Source organism: Gigantopelta aegis, chromosome 5, assembly GCF_016097555.1.
Source record: "Gigantopelta aegis isolate Gae_Host chromosome 5, Gae_host_genome, whole genome shotgun sequence".
Classification (NCBI taxonomy): domain Eukaryota; kingdom Metazoa; phylum Mollusca; class Gastropoda; order Neomphalida; family Peltospiridae; genus Gigantopelta; species Gigantopelta aegis.
Window position 1 is genome coordinate 19,674,365 of NC_054703.1, and position 19,732 is coordinate 19,694,096.

General features: G+C 36.8%; 1 protein-coding gene across 2 annotated transcripts in view; it reads left to right on the forward strand.

The window, feature by feature from the left end:
• Nucleotides 1–8,199, forward strand: part of LOC121373363 (chromatin target of PRMT1 protein-like) — a 32,605-nt gene extending 24,406 nt beyond the window's left edge. For both annotated transcript variants that reach the window (XM_041499961.1, XM_041499963.1), the window contains one exon: nt 5,857–8,199. In XM_041499961.1, coding sequence (XP_041355895.1) covers nt 5,857–6,079 — 223 coding nt within the window. In that variant the 3' untranslated portion in view covers nt 6,080–8,199. The remainder of the gene's footprint in view (nt 1–5,856) is intronic.
• The last annotated feature ends 11,533 nt before the right edge of the window (nt 8,200–19,732 follow it).

The window sequence follows — 19,732 nt, forward strand, 5'->3', positions numbered from 1 at the left end:
CAGTCAACGGGATATGAGGGGCCCTCCCACAGTCAACAGGGGGTATGAGAGGCCCTCCCACAGTCAACGGGGTATGAGGGGCCCTCCCACAGTCAACGGGGTATGAGGGGCCCTCCCACAGTCAACGGGGTATGAGAGGCCCTCCCACAGTCAACAGGGGGTATGACGGGCCCTCCCACAGTCAACGGGGTATGACGGGCCCTCCCACAGTCAACGGGGTATGAGGGGCCCTCCCAGAGTCAACAGGGGGTATGATGGGCCCTCCCACAGTCAACAGGGGGTATGAGAGGCCCTCCCACAGTCAACAGGGGGTATGATGGGCCCTCCCACAGTCAACGGGGGGTATGAGGGGCCCTCCCACAGTCAACGGGGGGTATGAGGGGCCCTCCCACAGTCAACGGGGGGTATGAGAGGCCCTCCCACAGTCAACGGGGGGTATGATGGGCCCTCCCACAGTCAACGGGGGGTATGAGGGTCCCTCCCACAGTCAACGGGGGGTATGAGGGTCCCTCCCACAGTCAACGGGGGGTATGAGGGTCCCTCCCACAGTCAACGGGGGGTATGAGAGGCCCTCCCACAGTCAACGGGGGGTATGAGAGGCCCTCCCACAGTCAACGGGGGGTATGAGGGTCCCTCCCACAGTCAACGGGGGGTATGAGAGGCCCTCCCACAGTCAACGGGGGGTATGAGAGGCTCTCCCACAGTCAACGGGGGGTATGAGGGTCCCTCCCACAGTCAACGGGGGGTATGAGAGGCCCTCCCACAATCAACGGGGGGTATGAGAGGCCCTCCCACAGTCAACGGGGGGTATGAGAGGCCCTCCCACAAAAACAAAATGGGTTATGTTTAGGGTTAGGGTTAAGAAACTCATACAGTAATGATAAGTTATTAATTTTGTTAAAAATGTAAAATCTTCAAAAAATTTGGGTATGGCACCATACCTGTTTTACCTTCTGGCAGAAACTCTGATGTGGTTTGTGCATGTACATGGCTGTTAACTGTCCGTCTTGAGACGGATTTCCGTCGTCAGAGAAATTGTGAAAATTATTTTTTCAGTCTTTTTTTTTTTTAAATGAGAATCACTTCGGCTGTTTTCGGTTTCCGTAATATCAACCCGATCACTTTGGCCGTTTTCTTTGCCCCACTGACCGCGCGCCCGCCCCCTTTAGGTACCTAACGTAAATTCCCAATCCAATATCAAACCTTTTCCCAATTACAACCCAACAGTTTCCCAATAAAGATTCCCAAAGTTGCTCTTATTGCGGATACTTGAACTCATAAAAATGTTTTAAAATTTAGCTAATTGTATATTTAAAAAAACAAAAACCTGACATCGAACAAGTTTCGTTTTGGTTTTCCAATCGATTACGAACAGTGACGAAAAAGTCTGACCTGGATATGCAAATTAGTTTTATCCTGTTTTGATACAGTCTGTTGTGTCGTAGTTTTTAGTAATAATGCCTACATTGTCTGATATAATACAGTTTTGGTAGAAGAATACAACTTTTTGTTTTAATTCATCCATTTGCATCAACACATATTTAGGATCTATCGCAACACGTCCAATCCGCTATTTACATTTTCCGAACGGACGTAGAAAGTAAATTATTGACTTAATGTGCACCCTTGCACTATCATTTGCTGTGCTATTTTAAGCAGACGATCTTATTTTGTAAAAAGGTGTGTACATATGTTTCGTACTTTTTTTTCAAATATTTTATTATTATTTATATATTTTTTAAAATCATTTTTGGTATGGTTTTTGTAATTAAAAACAACAACAAAAAACGTTACTACAGTAGTTGTAAATGTTATTGAAAAAAAACCCACCTTTAATTTAAATGTGCTACTCACTCCCTTTGAAGTAATGGCCGTACCCGATGTCACATCATATGATGAACAGCACGTGCAAGTTTGAACACTGTTACAATGTAATAGTTAGATTGCATATTATAGATATTGAAACTTAATAAAGTTGATCCGGTCAAATATAACATTTACCGACCAGCGGTATGTTACTTCTTTATTATTTACGATTGAATAATGGGATCATTCGAGAACTACACAACGTGCACTAAGGCTCCCCCAATCCCGGGAAATGTTTACCTTTTTGCTTATTAATAACTTTAAAAAGGTTCCTGTGACATATCCCACTACACAAGTGCCGCCCCCCCCCCCCCCCCCCCCCCCCCCCCCCCCAATACAAAATCCTGCCTACGCCACTGCTATTTCCATTAATATAGGTTCACTGCAGGACCCATCAAATTAATGTTTTTGTCCAATAAAATAAATAACAGGGTTTGGGATGGGAGAAATACATGTTTAAAGTGGACTACAATTGTCATATAAAACATTACCATTTTTAATGCCCTGTACCTTGAAATTTCAGTCACAACATTTTACTTTTGTTAACAGCCATGCATGTATATAATGTATCAAATGTTTCACTATATTATACAACTAATAACTGCAGCTTAAATCACTGTTCTAGAAGGTCAAGGTACTTTCAACAATAGCACGTACAGATTTGTCCAGTGTACCACAACCCAAGTTTAATGTTTCAAATTATAACATATCCTGATGATTCACTGGATATATGTTGAAACGGTTCTTTCAAACCCCAGTAACATCATTACCATTCCTATAAACCATATCCATCACTGTAATTAACTCTTAATGAATGTTTCATAGGTTAAACCATATCCATCACTGTAATTAACTCTTAATGAATGTTTCATAGGTTTAACCATATCCATCACTGTAATTAACTCTTAATGAATGTTTCATAGGTTTAACCATATCCATCATTGTAATTAAGTCTTAATGAATGTTTCATAGGTTTAACCATATCCATCACTGTAATTAACTCTTAATGAATGTTTCATAGGTTAAACCATATCCATCACTGTAATTAACTCTTAACCTTTAGACTACTGGATTAATTTTTAACAAAAACCACGTTGAGTGGGTACAAGTTTATAATTTTTACTCACATATATTCACTTAAATGTTTTATTAATACATGAAATAAAGTTCATATATGAATCGGTAAGTATTATTTTCATGTCTTTTTTTGTAATTTTTATTATTTTAGATCGGCTAATGGTGATTAAAATTAGGCAAAAAATCGAAAAAATTGCGTTTACTTTCGGGCATTTGTGGCCAGCTGTCCAGCATTTATGTCCATTATTCCCGATAACAGTGGTTTTCTGACCAGAATGTTTTTTAAAACCCAAAATACAATTCATATTGCAATATTTGGTAATTTTCGTTGTTGGTAAAACGATCAAATTTATTATCAAATTAGCTGTCACAATCAGCTATCGATCCCTGAAAATTACCACGACGTGCCGCTATTGTTGTCAAGCAAAAATATTTGCCGAAAACCACTTTTTGAACTCGACATTTCAAGGTATTTTCAATTGAAAAAATCAAAACAAAACCCACTATTTTGAAAAAAAATCTTTTTTCTTTAATTATATTTCCGTTTCCGGTGAGTGTCGTGTGCAAAACGGTGGGAAATATTAATTGGGGAATGCACTGTATACAGTGTACAGTATATCGACTGACGTGACGTCGGGCGAGATATCTCGCCTGCAGTACTCAGAAGGTTAATGAATGTTTCATAGGTTAAACCATATCGATCACTGTAATTAACTCTTAATGAATGTTTCATAGGTTAAACCATATCCGTCACTGTAATTAACTCTTAATGAATGTTTCATAGGTTAAACCATATCCGTCACTGTAATTAACTCTTAATGAATGTTTCATAGGTTTAACCATATCGATCACTAATTAACTCTTAACGAATGTTTCACAGTTTGAACCATCACTGTAATTAACTCATGGTGAATGCTTTATAGATTAAACTAAATCCATCGCTGTAACTAATTCTTGTTGCATGTTTCTTTTTGAATGTTTTACAGGTTAAACTAAATTCATTACTGTATTTAACTTTTGTCAAATGTTTTACAAAATAAATCAAATTTGTGCTGTCATTAAAACTCCTGTTGAATATTTTACATGTACATGTATGTACACTATTGTCATCAACTCTTGTTGAATATTTCACAAATTAAACCAAATACATCTACATCATTGAAATAGAGTTTTGTTTAACAGATTAAGCCAAATGCATCACTGTAATGAACTATTGTTGAATGTTTTACAAAGTAAACCAAATGCATCACTGTAATTAACTCTTGTTGAATGTTTTGAAGATTAAACAATATTCAACACTGTAATTAAAACTCATTGAATGGTTTACAGATTAAACCAAATAGATAACTGTAATGGATTCTTGTTGAGTACAGATTGAACTAAAAACATTGTTGTAATAATCCTTGTTGAATATTTAACATATTAAACCAAATAGATCACTGCAATAAATTCTTGTTGAATGTTTAACATTAAACCAAATAGATCACTGCAATAAATTCTTGTTGAATGTTTAACATTAAACCAAATAGATCACTGCAATAAATTCTTGTTGAATATTTAACATATTAAACCAAATAGATCACTGCAATAAATTCTTGTTGAATGGTTTACAGATGAAACCAAATATATTGTAATGAATTTTTCTTGAATGGTTTACAGATTAAACTATATAGATCACTATAACGGATTTTTGTTAAATGTTTTACAAAGTAAACCATCCTGGGTTGTTACTAAAGCAAATGCATAAGTGTATTATTAAAATGTCTTGTTGCATATTGTACAGATTAAACCAAATAGATAACTAATGAACTCATGGTGCATATTGTACAGATTAAACCAAATAGATAACTGTAATGAACTCATGGTGCATATTGTACAGATTAAACCAAATAGGTAACTAATGAACTCATGGTGCATATTGTACAGATTAAACCAAATGGATAACTGTAATGAACTCATGGTGCATATTGTACAGATTAAACCAAATGGATAACTGTAATGAACTCATGGTGCATATTGTACAGATTAAATCAAATGGATAACTGTAATGAGCTCATGGTGCATATTGTACAGATTAAATCAAATGGATAACTGTAATGAGCTCATGGTGCATATTGTACAGATTAAACCAAATAGATAACTGTAATGAACTCATGGTGCATATTGTACAGATTAAACCAAATGGATAACTGTAATGAACTCATGGTGCATATTGTACAGATTAAACCAAATGGATAACTGTAATGAGCTCATGGTGCATATTGTACAGATTAAATCAAATGGATAACTGTAATGAGCTCATGGTGCATATTGTACAGATTAAATCAAATGGATAACTGTAATGAGCTCATGGTGCATATTGTACAGATTAAATCAAATGGATAACTGTAATGAACTCATGGTACATATTGTACAGATTAAACCAAATAGATAACTGTAATAAATTTGTTGTGCGTATTGTACAGATTAAACCAAATAGATAACTGTAATAAACTCATGGTGCATATTGTACAGATTAAACCAAATAGATAACTGTAATGAATTCATGGTGCATATTGTACAGATTAAACCAAATAGATAACTGTAATGAACTTGTTGTGCATATTGTACAGATTAAACCAAATAGATAACTGTAATAAACTCATGATGCATATTGTACAGATTAAACCAAATAGATAACTGTAATGAACTCATGGTGCATATTGTACAGATTAAACCAAATAGGTAACTAATAAACTCCTGGTGCATATTGTACAGATTAAACACAGCTGCAATGAACTCTTGGGCATATTTTACATATTAAACTAAATAGATAACTAATGGATTCTTGGTGCATATTTTACAGTTTAAACCAGTGTGGGATGTTACTAAAGTAAAGTGTATAATAAACAAGTCTTGTTGCATGTTTTACAGATTCAGGGGAGGTCGCGGAAGGTCACGAGGACGAGGTCGGGGTCCTGGAGGAAGAGGTCTGCAGAGGGGTCGTGGGGGCAGAGGTCGTGGTCGGGGTCGAGGTGCGGCCAATCCAGTTTCTCAGGAGGAGCTGGACAACCAGCTGGAGGAGTACATGTCTAAGACGAAGAACCACCTGGATCACGAACTAGACGTATACATGGCAGAGGCCAACCCCAGCTGAGGCGCAGCGACATGCTTAGGACTTGACTGTGACCCTTTATAACAAGCATGGTGCCCACGATCATGTAGGATAGTACATGTGGAATTGGACATGGCTGAATTCAAACTGTTTTTTAGGCATTTCAAACAATATGTTTTAGGCATTTCAAACGACGTGTTTGGGCATATGATCATGTAGGATAGTAAATGTGGAATTGGACTGTATTCAGTGGCTGATTCAGACTGTGTTTTAGGCATTGCAACCAATGTGTTGTGCACATGATCAAGTTTACTGTAGGACAGTAAATGACTTTAGAAGTGAAGTGTATTCAGTGCAGGAATTCATGTATTTAAGGCATTGCAATTTGTTTTAAAATGAGTTGTGGTCAGAGTTGAAAATCTTAAGATTTTAGCACTTTCCAAAGACTCTGCCCATATTTTCAAGACCCAGTCACGTTTTCTGTACTTTTTTTTTTTTGGTCCAATGTCTCATTTTTATCTGTGTTATGTACATGATCATGTCCTGACTAGCAATTGACTTTACAAACTGGACTATATTCAGTACAGGAATTCAGATCGTCCAATTATCGTACTATGACTAATTTTTAAATAATATGTTGTTCACACTTTCAAGTCTAGGATAGTAAATGATTTTTGCAACTGAACTCCATTTATTGCAAGATTCAGATTGTGTTGAAAACATTGTGACTTGTTTTTAAAGGATGTGTTGTCAGAGATGAAATTCATCCTGACCTCTTTTTTTTTTCTTCTTCTTTTTATAATTCTGTATTTTAGCACTAGCCAAAAACTTCCTGTTTCTGTTAAAAACTCACATTCACTCACTTCTTTTTACAAGACCTTGCAAAGTTGTCAGGATTTGTCTTTCTGATGCAATTTCATCCGTCTCTTGTGTACGTGAGTGGTCTTTGAATAATAATTCTCTTTATAAACTAAATTGTATTCAGTGCAGGAATTCAGACTGGTTTAGGTATTATGACTTGTTTTTCAATGATGTATTATTCACATGGATCAAATCTGGATTATAAATTACTAGAAACTGAACAGATTTCCTTTCAAGATTAACTCCATTCGTTAACTACTGCAAAATTAGGGCTCAATCTTCATAATTTGTTGCCTACTGGAATTTGAAATGTTTTGCTGCATGCAAGGTACGCACAGTAATTTTGAGCCTGCCTACTCCAGTTTTAGACATGAAACTTTTGCAACAATATATAAAACAATTTAATAATCCCTTGAACAAAAATATGGGTAAAGCCCCTGTCCTATATGTATGGTAATTCATATCGCAACTGAATTGCAACAATGGCCATCGGTGCCATCATTAAGTTCAAGCCCTGAAAACACAAGACTTGCCTCGGGGATCACGCTGGGATTAATTTTCTTTTAGCCAATTTTCAGTCATGTAGAGTATTTGATAAGTGTTACAAAATGGCTTATTTAAACACAAGTTTATTAGCCAAACACTAAATGTTGTATAAAAAATTAGCAATTGGCTAATTTGATAATGGGCAGGGCGTGATCCTGTACCTCCAGTTTTAGTAAATTTGTGTGTTATCACTATCAATAATTGTGGGCAACTGCAACATAATAGAAATCTGTCACCATGGATTTTTTCTGTTTTCTTAAAATTATTTTATAACACAAAGTAGTGAAATAATGAAGAATAATATGATTTTATGTGATGTACATTACTGACTATTGCCAAAAGCTGTCTAGGAATGGTACGGTATGTAAAAGAACACAAATTAATTTGGATGATCATTTCAAATGGTAAATAATTAAAATATACTCACGATTACATCTTAGAAAACGTCTTGGTTAACTGCGAGAAAATAAAGGTTTGTTGTTGATGCTCCTGACACATTTGTTTTAAAGTATTCAACAAAATCCTAATGTTAGCGATTTAAGTAACATTAGTTTAAACATTTTCATGTTATGGGTGAAATAGATGAAGAAGACTAAAATTGTCCCATATTTATTGAGATGTCATAAATACATAAAAAACGTAGTAATGACTGCAAGTTTTAAGCAATATTTATGCTCCCATCTTCAGTGTTAATATAGACCATGAAGATGATTTTATGTAAAAATTCCTGAATGAAACATTTTTGAGCCCTGGAATTTTTTAGAATTTGTGTTTTCTATTTTACTTACTTTTAGTTGCTATTTGACATAGGACGTGAATCTTTATTTATGTTTATCTGGGGGGAGGGGGGGGGGGGTGGAAGAGACAAGAATTCAACTGGTCTTGTCCTTCCAAGGGGACTCCAGACACTCGCCTCCACCACCCCACCCCACAGAAAGAATGCAGGTACATGTACCCTTTAAAGAAAAAAGAAAAACAAACTTAGAATATACATCGATTATCCATGAGCTATGCATTGTGCAGTTTTTACTTCTTCCGTAATTCATATTGTTAACAGTGCTTCATGTACATATAAACAAACTTCTTTTACATATGCACAGTTAAGATTCCTTCAGTACTGGACACACACTGAAGTCAACTAACAACCCATAGTTGGTTTCCTACAGTTAACCACACCTGCAGCACACCTAACCCAGTAGTACTCAATACCCTCAACTTCACCTACTCCGTCCTTATGGCTTGACACAAGCAATTGCTCTCGCTCATGCAAAACTGTTACTGCTTGGGGGAAAAACTGCTGGTCTTGTCACATGCTGATGTTGCTAATTGATTTACTAAAATTGCTGAGAATTTGTACACTACAAGCAGTTGTTCTCCAACATGATTTCAGGAGGGCAGTTTATTGCACACCATCGATTTTCAAATCATAAGCACTGCTTGACTATTTTTACACTTCATTTCATCAGTTACTGGTTGTTTGGTAGTAACTTCATTGAACTGACCATCAGTGTCTTATTCATTATATTTAGATTATTATACAAGCTTGTGTGTCATACTGAATTTACAAAAAGAGCTTCAGGATTTTTGTATTGACATCGCTTCTCAAAATTACGTCATTACACTTGCTATTACATGCGTGCTTCGTATGATTTTTATTAACTTACTTATGTTGAACCATATGGATAATAAATAGAGGATAATAAACGAGTTACCTGTTATTATCAAATTTATGTCCCAAGTGAAATTTACTCGCTAAAGCTCGTGACAAGTAAAAATTATTTCACTCGGGACATAAATTTAATAATAACTGGTACCGAGTTTGTTATTCTATTTATTACCCCAGCTATTTTTTTTTAAGCCTTTATTTTCGATATAGCCTGCATCGGTTACACATCCATGTATATAGAAACAATGTAAACTACTTTACTGTTTTGGGTATTGCATTAACTTTGTATTTTATTCACAATTCACATTTAATTTTCAAAACCCACAGTTCTATATATTCTGTGAAACATTTTTTATAATGAATGCATTAAACTACCATTTTATTACAAGTTTAACACTGAAACCAGAAAGACATAAACGCTTTAAACTACATGTACGTGATGTCATTGTGTGTGCTTAACCAAACCGAGATGACATCATATTTAGTACCGACAAGGTGATTGGTTTGTTGGCGTCAAATTGTCCAATAGTAGTGTACGTTAAACCAAGAAATTATGATTTTTATTTTCCCTGTTATGAGTGCCTGCTGAGGTAATAACTTAAAATACACCATACATCCCTCAGATTACCGTTGTGTTGGGGAGTTTTCCCCACTAAAACTGTCGAAAAACTGTCTTGAGAGTAAAAAGCTATTATTACAATGACTTCTCACTGATGACTAACCAATAAGCCTTGTTCTGAACAGTCGTCCCAGGGCAGTGTGTTTGAACCTCAGTTGTAAAGTAGTTGGTATGAATGGTTCTAGTTTATTTTTGTTTAACAGATCAACTTTGGGTTGGTATTTGACTTTGTTGGTGTGTTAACATACTGTACATCAGGTTTTCTTAGGGCATCTCAAGATTTCAGATGTATCATGTTTGCCAGTGATACCACTGTATTTATTTTTTAAATGTTCAGGTTGTGTGTTGTCATTTTGCTTGTAAATAGTTAATTGTTCAGACTGCAGTAACCATTGGAAGCTAATGAACAAATATGAATTTTTTTTAATGTTTTTTTGCAAGTTTTATTTTGTGGTGGAATTATAGGCATTGTGTTGTGTATGGAGTTGTGTCCCTTTAACTCTTATTCCTAGTGCATATAACATTAAAAGTTGACAACGGAAATCTTGTAAAGTCTGAGATAATAATGTCTGATTATCAGTCTTATGTTTCGTGGCTTGCTTTTTTATTGGTGATTTTTATTTAAAGGTGCAGTCCTACCTCACCATATTATAACAGTGTCCTAAAGCAAAAACACGAACACAACTACAGATTAAATGTATGTTTTCTCTGGTCAACTGCCTTCCATGTTTTTAGTCTCCTACTGGTCCAAATGGAGGGGACTATAGGTTTCATCTCTGTATGTCCGTCCGTCCGTCTGTCCCACACAGAGTTTTCCGGAATGCCATTGAGTATAGCTTTATCATGTGCTGTTAAAGGCCAAGTTTGACTTTCATGGCGATTTGTCCATTTTTGACAGAGTTATGGCCCTTGAACTTAGGAGATAAGAAAAATAAATTCTGGACTTTTTTTTGCAATGCCTGAATATATTGAGATGGAATTCAGTATATTATTTTATCATGAACTGTTTCTGATCAAGTTTAACTTTCATGGTGATATAGCCCTTGACCTTAGAAGAAATACCAATATTTATTGGGCCCAGTAGTGGACATGTATTGCTTAACCAGTACTCCCAGAAAGCGTGTTTGCAGCTTTATAAGCACGTGTCACCAAAATCTGTAGGTTTTCATTTTAACTATGTGAAAAATAGGTGAAATTATCTGTATCACAAACAAGAAATATGCATTCTTAGTAATATGATGGGTTGGGTGGGAATATTAATTGAAATTATGCACATTAAATAAAACAAAATGTGGCAAATCCTTTTGCTCCTACCCATTGGATTCATCATTGATCACAATGACAAAAGTTGATGTTGGTCGAGGTACTAGGCACCTAAAATCTCGCAGCTTTGTGATCGCGCATTGTAGTTAAAAAAAGGTTTAGGAGAGCTATGTTAATTAGTGCTCCTGATCTTTTTACTCTCATTTCATGGGATTTCTCGTCACGATGTGGGATTCCATTTTGAACTTGTAGTTTATAAAACACCAGATGCGTTGGGTTTTTATATTAAATGTACACGAAATGTAAAAAACGTTTTGACTATTTATTTTATTTCATTTCAGCTTATTTTCGTGCATATATCCAATTAATGTTCAAGCATGCTGTCCTGGGCACACACACCTCAATTTGACTGCATTGTTTTAGGCATGCAGGAGATAGCCAAAAAGTGCTCTAAAAATGACCGAAGTGGCAACTATCTTACTACTATACCAGCTAATTTGGATTTTTATGAAAGTATGGGTCCTGACTATCCCCTGGGTAAAAATTATCCAGAATACCTGTGGGAGAACATGGTAAAATGACATCATCAATATGGCTGCCTCATATTTGATATTTTTGCATCTAGTTCTGACAGTCTTCATTCTATATAGTTTTTTGACATTTTAAGCCTTTTGAAAGGTTGAAAATGTTATAATACAGTTTAAAAACAACATGTATTAATTTTTGGGTGTTAATAAATTATTAAACGGTAGAGAGCGCTTCCAATATGGCTGTCTTCTAGGCCCGTAATGCTGTTATTTAGCGATGATGGCCGTAGTAGCTTGTTTGATTGTAGATACTATAATGTCTTGGTTACTAATACAAATTCATTTTAAAAACATTGTTTTATACTTTGGCTTCTGATACTTAGTGTCCGATGGTATCCTCATAATAAATATACTAGTATTAATTTCGTCAAAAGCGTGTGTACGTTTGAAGATATCTAGCTATGTATGTAATTTGTTTCAAACATTCCTACACATGTAATCATATAATATTACCACACACAAACAAACGCATTCACATTCGCACGCACACACACACACACAGAACATATTCCCCTGTCATCGTTTCTAGCATGCTAGTTTCATCGTGATATAATATTACCACACACAAACAAACACATTCACATTCGCACGCACACACACACACACAGAACATATTCCCCTGTCCTCGTTTCTAGCATGCTAGTTTCATCGTGATATAATATTACCACACACAAACAAACACATTCACATTCGCACGCACACACACACACACAGAACATATTCCCCTGTCCTCGTTTCTAGCATGCTAGTTTCATCGTGATATAATATTACCACACACAAACAAACACATTCACATTCGCACACACACACACACACACAGAACATATTCCCCTGTCCTCGTTTCTAGCATGCTAGTTTCATCGTGATATAATATTACCACACACAAACAAACACATTCACATTCGCACGCACGCACACACACACAGAACATATTCCCCTGTCCTCGTTTCTAGCATGCTAGTTTCATCGTGATATAATATTACCACACACAAACAAACACATTCACATTCGCACGCACGCACACACACACAGAACATATTCCCCTGTTATCGTTTCTAGCATGCTAGTTTCATCGTGATGAAATATTACCACACACAAACAAACGCATTCACATTCGCACACACGCACACACACACAGAACATATTCCCCTGTTATCGTTTCTAGCATGCTAGTTTCATCGTGATGAAATATTACCACACACAAACAAACACATTCACATTCGCACGCACGCACACACACACAGAACATATTCCCCTGTCCTCGTTTCTAGCATGCTAGTTTCATCGTGATATAATATTACCACACACAAACAAACACATTCACATTCGCACGCACGCACACACACACAGAACATATTCCCCTGTCCTCGTTTCTAGCATGCTAGTTTCATCGTGATATAATATTACCACACACAAACAAACACATTCACATTCGCACGCACGCACACACACACAGAACATATTCCCCTGTCCTCGTTTCTAGCATGCTAGTTTCATCGTGATATAATATTACCACACACAAACAAACACATTCACATTCGCACGCACACACACACACACAGAACATATTCCCCTGTCCTCGTTTCTAGCATGCTAGTTTCATCGTGATATAATATTACCACACACAAACAAACACATTCACATTCGCACGCACACACACACACACAGAACATATTCCCCTGTCCTCGTTTCTAGCATGCTAGTTTCATCGTGATATAATATTACCACACACAAACAAACACATTCACATTCGCACGCACACACACACACACAGAACATATTCCCCTGTCCTCGTTTCTAGCATGCTAGTTTCATCGTGATATAATATTACCACACACAAACAAACACATTCACATTCGCACGCACACACACACACACAGAACATATTCCCCTGTCCTCGTTTCTAGCATGCTAGTTTCATCGTGATATAATATTACCACACACAAACAAACACATTCACATTCGCACGCACACACACACACACAGAACATATTCCCCTGTCCTCGTTTCTAGCATGCTAGTTTCATCGTGATATAATATTACCACACACAAACAAACACATTCACATTCGCACGCACACACACACACACAGAACATATTCCCCTGTCATCGTTTCTAGCATGCTAGTTTCATCGTGATATAATATTACCACACACAAACAAACACATTCACATTCGCACGCACGCACACACACAGAACATATTCCCCTGTCCTCGTTTCTAGCATGCTAGTTTCATCGTGATATAATATTACCACACACAAACAAACACATTCACATTCGCACGCACGCACGCACACACACACAGAACATATTCCCCTGTCATCGTTTCTAGCATGCTAGTTTCATCGTGATATAATATTACCACACACAAACAAACACATTCACATTCGCACGCACGCACACACACACAGAACATATTCCCCTGTCCTCGTTTCTAGCATGCTAGTTTCATCGTGATATAATATTACCACACACAAACAAACACATTCACATTCGCACGCACGCACACACACACAGAACATATTCCCCTGTCCTCGTTTCTAGCATGCTAGTTTCATCGTGATATAATATTACCACACACAAACAAACACATTCACATTCGCACGCACACACACACACACAGAACATATTCCCCTGTCCTCGTTTCTAGCATGCTAGTTTCATCGTGATATAATATTACCACACACAAACAAACACATTCACATTCGCACGCACACACACACACACAGAACATATTCCCCTGTCCTCGTTTCTAGCATGCTAGTTTCATCGTGATATAATATTACCACACACAAACAAACACATTCACATTCGCACGCACACACACACACACAGAACATATTCCCCTGTCCTCGTTTCTAGCATGCTAGTTTCATCGTGATATAATATTACCACACACAAACAAACACATTCACATTCGCACGCACACACACACACACAGAACATATTCCCCTGTCATCGTTTCTAGCATGCTAGTTTCATCGTGATGAAAGAGGTCTTATCTTGGTATATGAAGCCCTTATACAGATCTTTATTACAAATATCTGAAATGATTGGAAGATAAACATCATCTTCAGGATAAGCTGACAACTATTATAAATCATCTGTGTGATGTACAGAAGATATTCACCTAGTAATACAAATGGTACTGGTATCTGTAAAACTGCAACGTTTATTGAGTCTTGCTAGTTTCTTGTTTTGGTATCATTCTGTTCAGAGTGCAGAGTACAAGGCAATCAATTTATTCATGAGAACTTTCTTTGGAAATAAAGAAAATATAGTCATGGCATATATCAACCCTATTAATAATTGCAATATGTAGGTGCATATATCGATTAAAATGCTTTACTTATTCAGTACACTAATGAAGATGCACGAAATTTCTAATGAACTTTTTACTTGTCACAATAACAAATGCATGGTTCAGAGCATTTTCATCCGGCTTATTTTGGCATATACATCTAGTGTCCCACTCGCTCTTGTAAAAAATACTGCAGGTTTTTTGTGGCGGGGTCACAGGTATGGTACTGCATCCCCAACCCTCTGAAGTAGATGCAATTTATTCATTCTGTCCATTGGTGAACCATATTCCAGCTTGGTAGACAACTTGTTTTGGGTGCTGTTGTAGGGCATCCTAGGTGGATGGAATGGTTTCCACTGTTGTATCTTTCTGGCAGTACAACATATTATTTGCTACGTCCACATGGTCCAGGTAGCTGGTCTTCTCATACAAGCTAACCGTGAAGCGTTTTAGTAGATGGAGTGTGGATCATTTGTATATACTTGGGTAAAGGCACTGGCCATCTTTTGCCTTTTATCAAAGAAAGCATTGTTAGTATAAGATCCTGTTAAGCTGTGGAAATGAAGCAGGAACAGGTATTTTTCTTTACCCAGGACATCTTATATACGACTGATGTGATATGTACCTGTAGCAAAGGTAACGCACATTCTCAATTTTTTTTACCCAAGGTAAACAAATGAAAGAAAGAAAAATGTTTTATTTAACGACGCACTCAAGACATTGTATGTACGGTTATATGTTGTCGGACATATGGTTAAGGACCACACATATTGAGAGAGGAAACCTGCTGTCGCCACTTCATGGGCTACTCTTTTTCGATTAGCAGCAAGGGATCTTTTATATGCACCATCCCACAGACAGGGTAGTACATACCACGGCCTTTGATATACCAGTCATGGTGCTTGAACGAGAAATAGCCCAATGGGCCCACTGACAGGGATCTATCCCACACCGACGCGCAGTGCTGTACCACTGGGCTACGTCCCGCCCATCTTCATAAATCTAGGCTAATATTCGTTCCTTGTATTCAGCCTTGATACATGTCAAGAAATCGTGCCACAAAATGCTTAAATTTCATTGGATGCGATGAGATCTGATTGCAACGAATCGCAACGCTCCTTGTAGATTCCCTTGTTATGTAAACTCCATGTTGGCGGGCGAACACTGATATTGCTTTCAAGATTGTCACATGTTACCGATGCTGTGATTGGTCATCGATGTCAAAGTTGTAAGGGAAATAATCGGTGTTACAAATTTTCTTCCAATAGAGGGCGCTAGTAGTGGATATCAGTAATCTTGACTACATGTATCAAGGCTGAATACGAGGAACGAATATTAGCCTTGATTTATGAAGATGCGTCCCGCCCTAGTAAACAAATGATTAAAACTTGCCCATTGCAACGACATATACATGTGTGTGAACAGTGTGTACAAGAGAGTTGGTACAGCCTTTCAGAATAATGCCCTGCACATGAATTAAAACTGGTGTCTGATTTATAGTAGTCATGTGGTGGCATTGAATGGCTTGAAGAATAAATGTGGCGCCATATGCAATGTCCATTTCCTTGTCTGCATGGCAGTCTACGGTAGTGTGAAATACAACAAGTTCATCTTTGTTGGTTGGATCACATAAAATGTCAGTCCATTTCCCCTAGAACCTTATTTTTACCAGTAAACTGACATTTGATGAGTATACTAACCACCTCTTTTCTTTTTTCTTTTGACATAAACATAATTATATGGATGTTGATAAGAGGAATGGTGAAACCATAGTACTTCCATTTCGGTATGGGACTATTGACAGGGTCGTACCCCATGTTCTCTTTCAGATGAGCTATCTTGGTATCACCCGAGTCCGGGATACAGGGATCCTACAGTGAGCAATCAAAGCATCCTCAGGAGAAAAGCAAAGAAAAATATTCAAGGAAGCAGACATCCATCCTATCTGAAGTGAAATCCCTGGCCCTGCCTTTCTGCAAAAATCTTCAGAGGTTGTGACAATGCTTTCCTCGAAAAAAGAGTAAATGGACACTGGTGTGCATCGAACTGCTACACTGGTGTGACCCGTGTCTTTGAAGTACTTCACAGTTATCTTGTATGGTAAGCCATGCGACCTGACAATTGTCAACGAAGCAAGGGGTAGACAATAGAAACTTATTTCATTCACACCGGAATGCCCTACTGTAGCATTCAAAACCGATTGCCTACCGAGTTGAACTATGTGAACAGTTAAAAAATGCACCCACTCTAGATGGGTGGGGATGGGTTTTTGATAAAGACAGCTTTTCCACCTGCGGCCTGCAAGGCCTGTATTAAGTTAAGTGGGTGTCGTCCCATTACGTCTACGTCTCGATTACAATTGGTCTAAAAGACTAGATCTGTGTAATAATGAGCAATTCGGGTACAATTTTTATTTGGGATGTTTGGATGCTTAAAGGTAGACTAAACTCCAACAAGAGCCTTGTGTGTTGGAAAGGTGCATACCCGGACCACCAACACATACTGACACTTTAACAAATGAAAAACGCGTAATTTTAGAATTGATAAAAAAAATGAGATTATTCCTGCTAACTGGGGGCAGCCATTTTGTTTCGTTTTTGTGACGTCCGGTGGTATAGCTTGGGGCGAAGTGACGTCAGCTCAGGTCCAACTTCTCTATTATGCAAAGTGTAAACAAATGCTCTAATTTACGACAAGGCGCTTCGACTTGTAAAACAACATAAATGACTTGATAGTATAACAAACTATTTAACTAAATATATTTCAATTTGCATCAATATAACGAAATGGAGTTGTAGTATTTTTTCTTTTAAAAAAATCCTAAGAAAAAATGCATATTATTAGGCCTATTGGTAGGATACGTTCGAGCAAAAACGACTACTCACGATACCCAAGTGATAATTTTCTTTTCTCTGAGACTACGTAATTGGTCAGTTTTGTGATTTTAGATGGAAAAGTCTACTTAATCAAGGGTTTTACAGAATTACTCACAGTAATAAAGCTGGTAAAGTCCATTACGATTTGAGGTTATCACACAATACCCTGTGATCTTAATAAAAGTGGCACGTCTTTTTAGTGTGTCTAGACACAGTGTAAATATACACCTGCCAATCAAGAACCACAGGTACAAGCCACGGAAAGAAAAGACCAATTAAGCAAGAAAACACTCCGACTATTATTTCAGTACGTGGGTTAAGTTATATACAAAATATAATAGTTATTTCAACACCGACAATGGTGGTTTATTTTGTATTGAAAAATGAACCACATATACACGTTGCTGTGTTACTGGGATAGATATTACTACAGAATATTGCGATGCATCCGCAAAAATCGGGTATGTTTTGTTTCTTCATTTCGAAGACTAATTCCTGACGTGACACGTTAGGTATTACGTAACCACCAGCTCGCCAGAGGGCGTATTCACTGGGATGGTACAAAATGGTTGCGCCCGTTATATATAATAGCCGTCACATTTAACCGTTTTATTAATTAACTATACGATTATACTTGTTGATATTAAGCAATAATGTGCATTATGTATCGTTGAATATGCACACCAGTCCAAAATCCTTGCTTTAGCATTCCTTTAATGAATGGATTTGTTTGAAATGACACGATCAAGCTTCTATTTCGTTTAGGTCTGTTTACTACTAATAATAAAAGAGGTGAATAATTTAATTGCATTAACTAATGTATTAAATGAAATGTCTTATTTGTTTTGCATTTGTTTAAAATGTCTTGGGACTGATAATGATATTAAGCGACGTATGTTGCGGTACTATATTATTTCATATTAATAATAATATTAAACTCTGATAACATTAACGTTTATCAAACATTAACTTTCAAACTTTCAAACTATTCTTCAATTATTATTCACTAAAATTGTCATTAAAATGTAATGTTTCCTAATAGTTTCATAAATTGTTGTTATCTTTCTTGTTATTCTGTTAATAAAATGTGGACTGGTGATTAGCGATTCGCTCGTTCATTTCTACAATTTATTTTATTGTCCAACCAAATGGCATTTTAACCAAATGGAAGTGAACCATTATGTGTAGTTTCAAGTCTGAGGGGATGTGGAAATAGATGTGCATACACCGGAGTGCACTGAAATGTATTTGTTACTGTGAGAATTAGTTTCAATAGAAACTCCTTGCCTGTGAAGTGGCATACGAAATCAGCAAAGCATATTCAATTATATATATATATATATATATATATATATATATATATATATATATATTGCAATGTTTAATTGGGTTAATTTATGCCATGACTACAATATAATCTATTTTCATGTATGTGCTCATGAATTAATTGATTGCATATAGAAAAGGGTTGCCCATCGAGTGGCAGCAGCTAGTTTCTTCTCTAATTATCTATGTGGTCCTTAGCCGTATGTCCGACGTCATAATGTTTTTGTGCGTCGTTCAGTAAAACATTGTTTTCTTTCTGTGTACATTTTCGTCTTAAAGACTATCTAAAACACAACGATACTGAATCGAGAAGCTGGTAATGAACAATAGACTTGTTTTCCTCAATAGCGTTTGTCTTTATTTCGTTCCTTTTATAAAAATCTAGCTAGTAATATTTGTAATTATACAGTTGCATTCCTTGCCCCTAAATGTATTAGGTTAGACCAACAAATTACGATCCTAGGTGGCATGGGTGCTGATATATTGGTACTAATAGTTTTTACGTGGCGGTCATCTTGCAAATCCAATTCAGCCACTATAATATAATTTGGGCTAGTGGTTCATATTAAAAGTTGAAAATTGTGGTAATGGGCAACTTGTGGACAAAATTTGATGTTTTTGTCTGGAACGTTCACGTCGTTTTACTGAA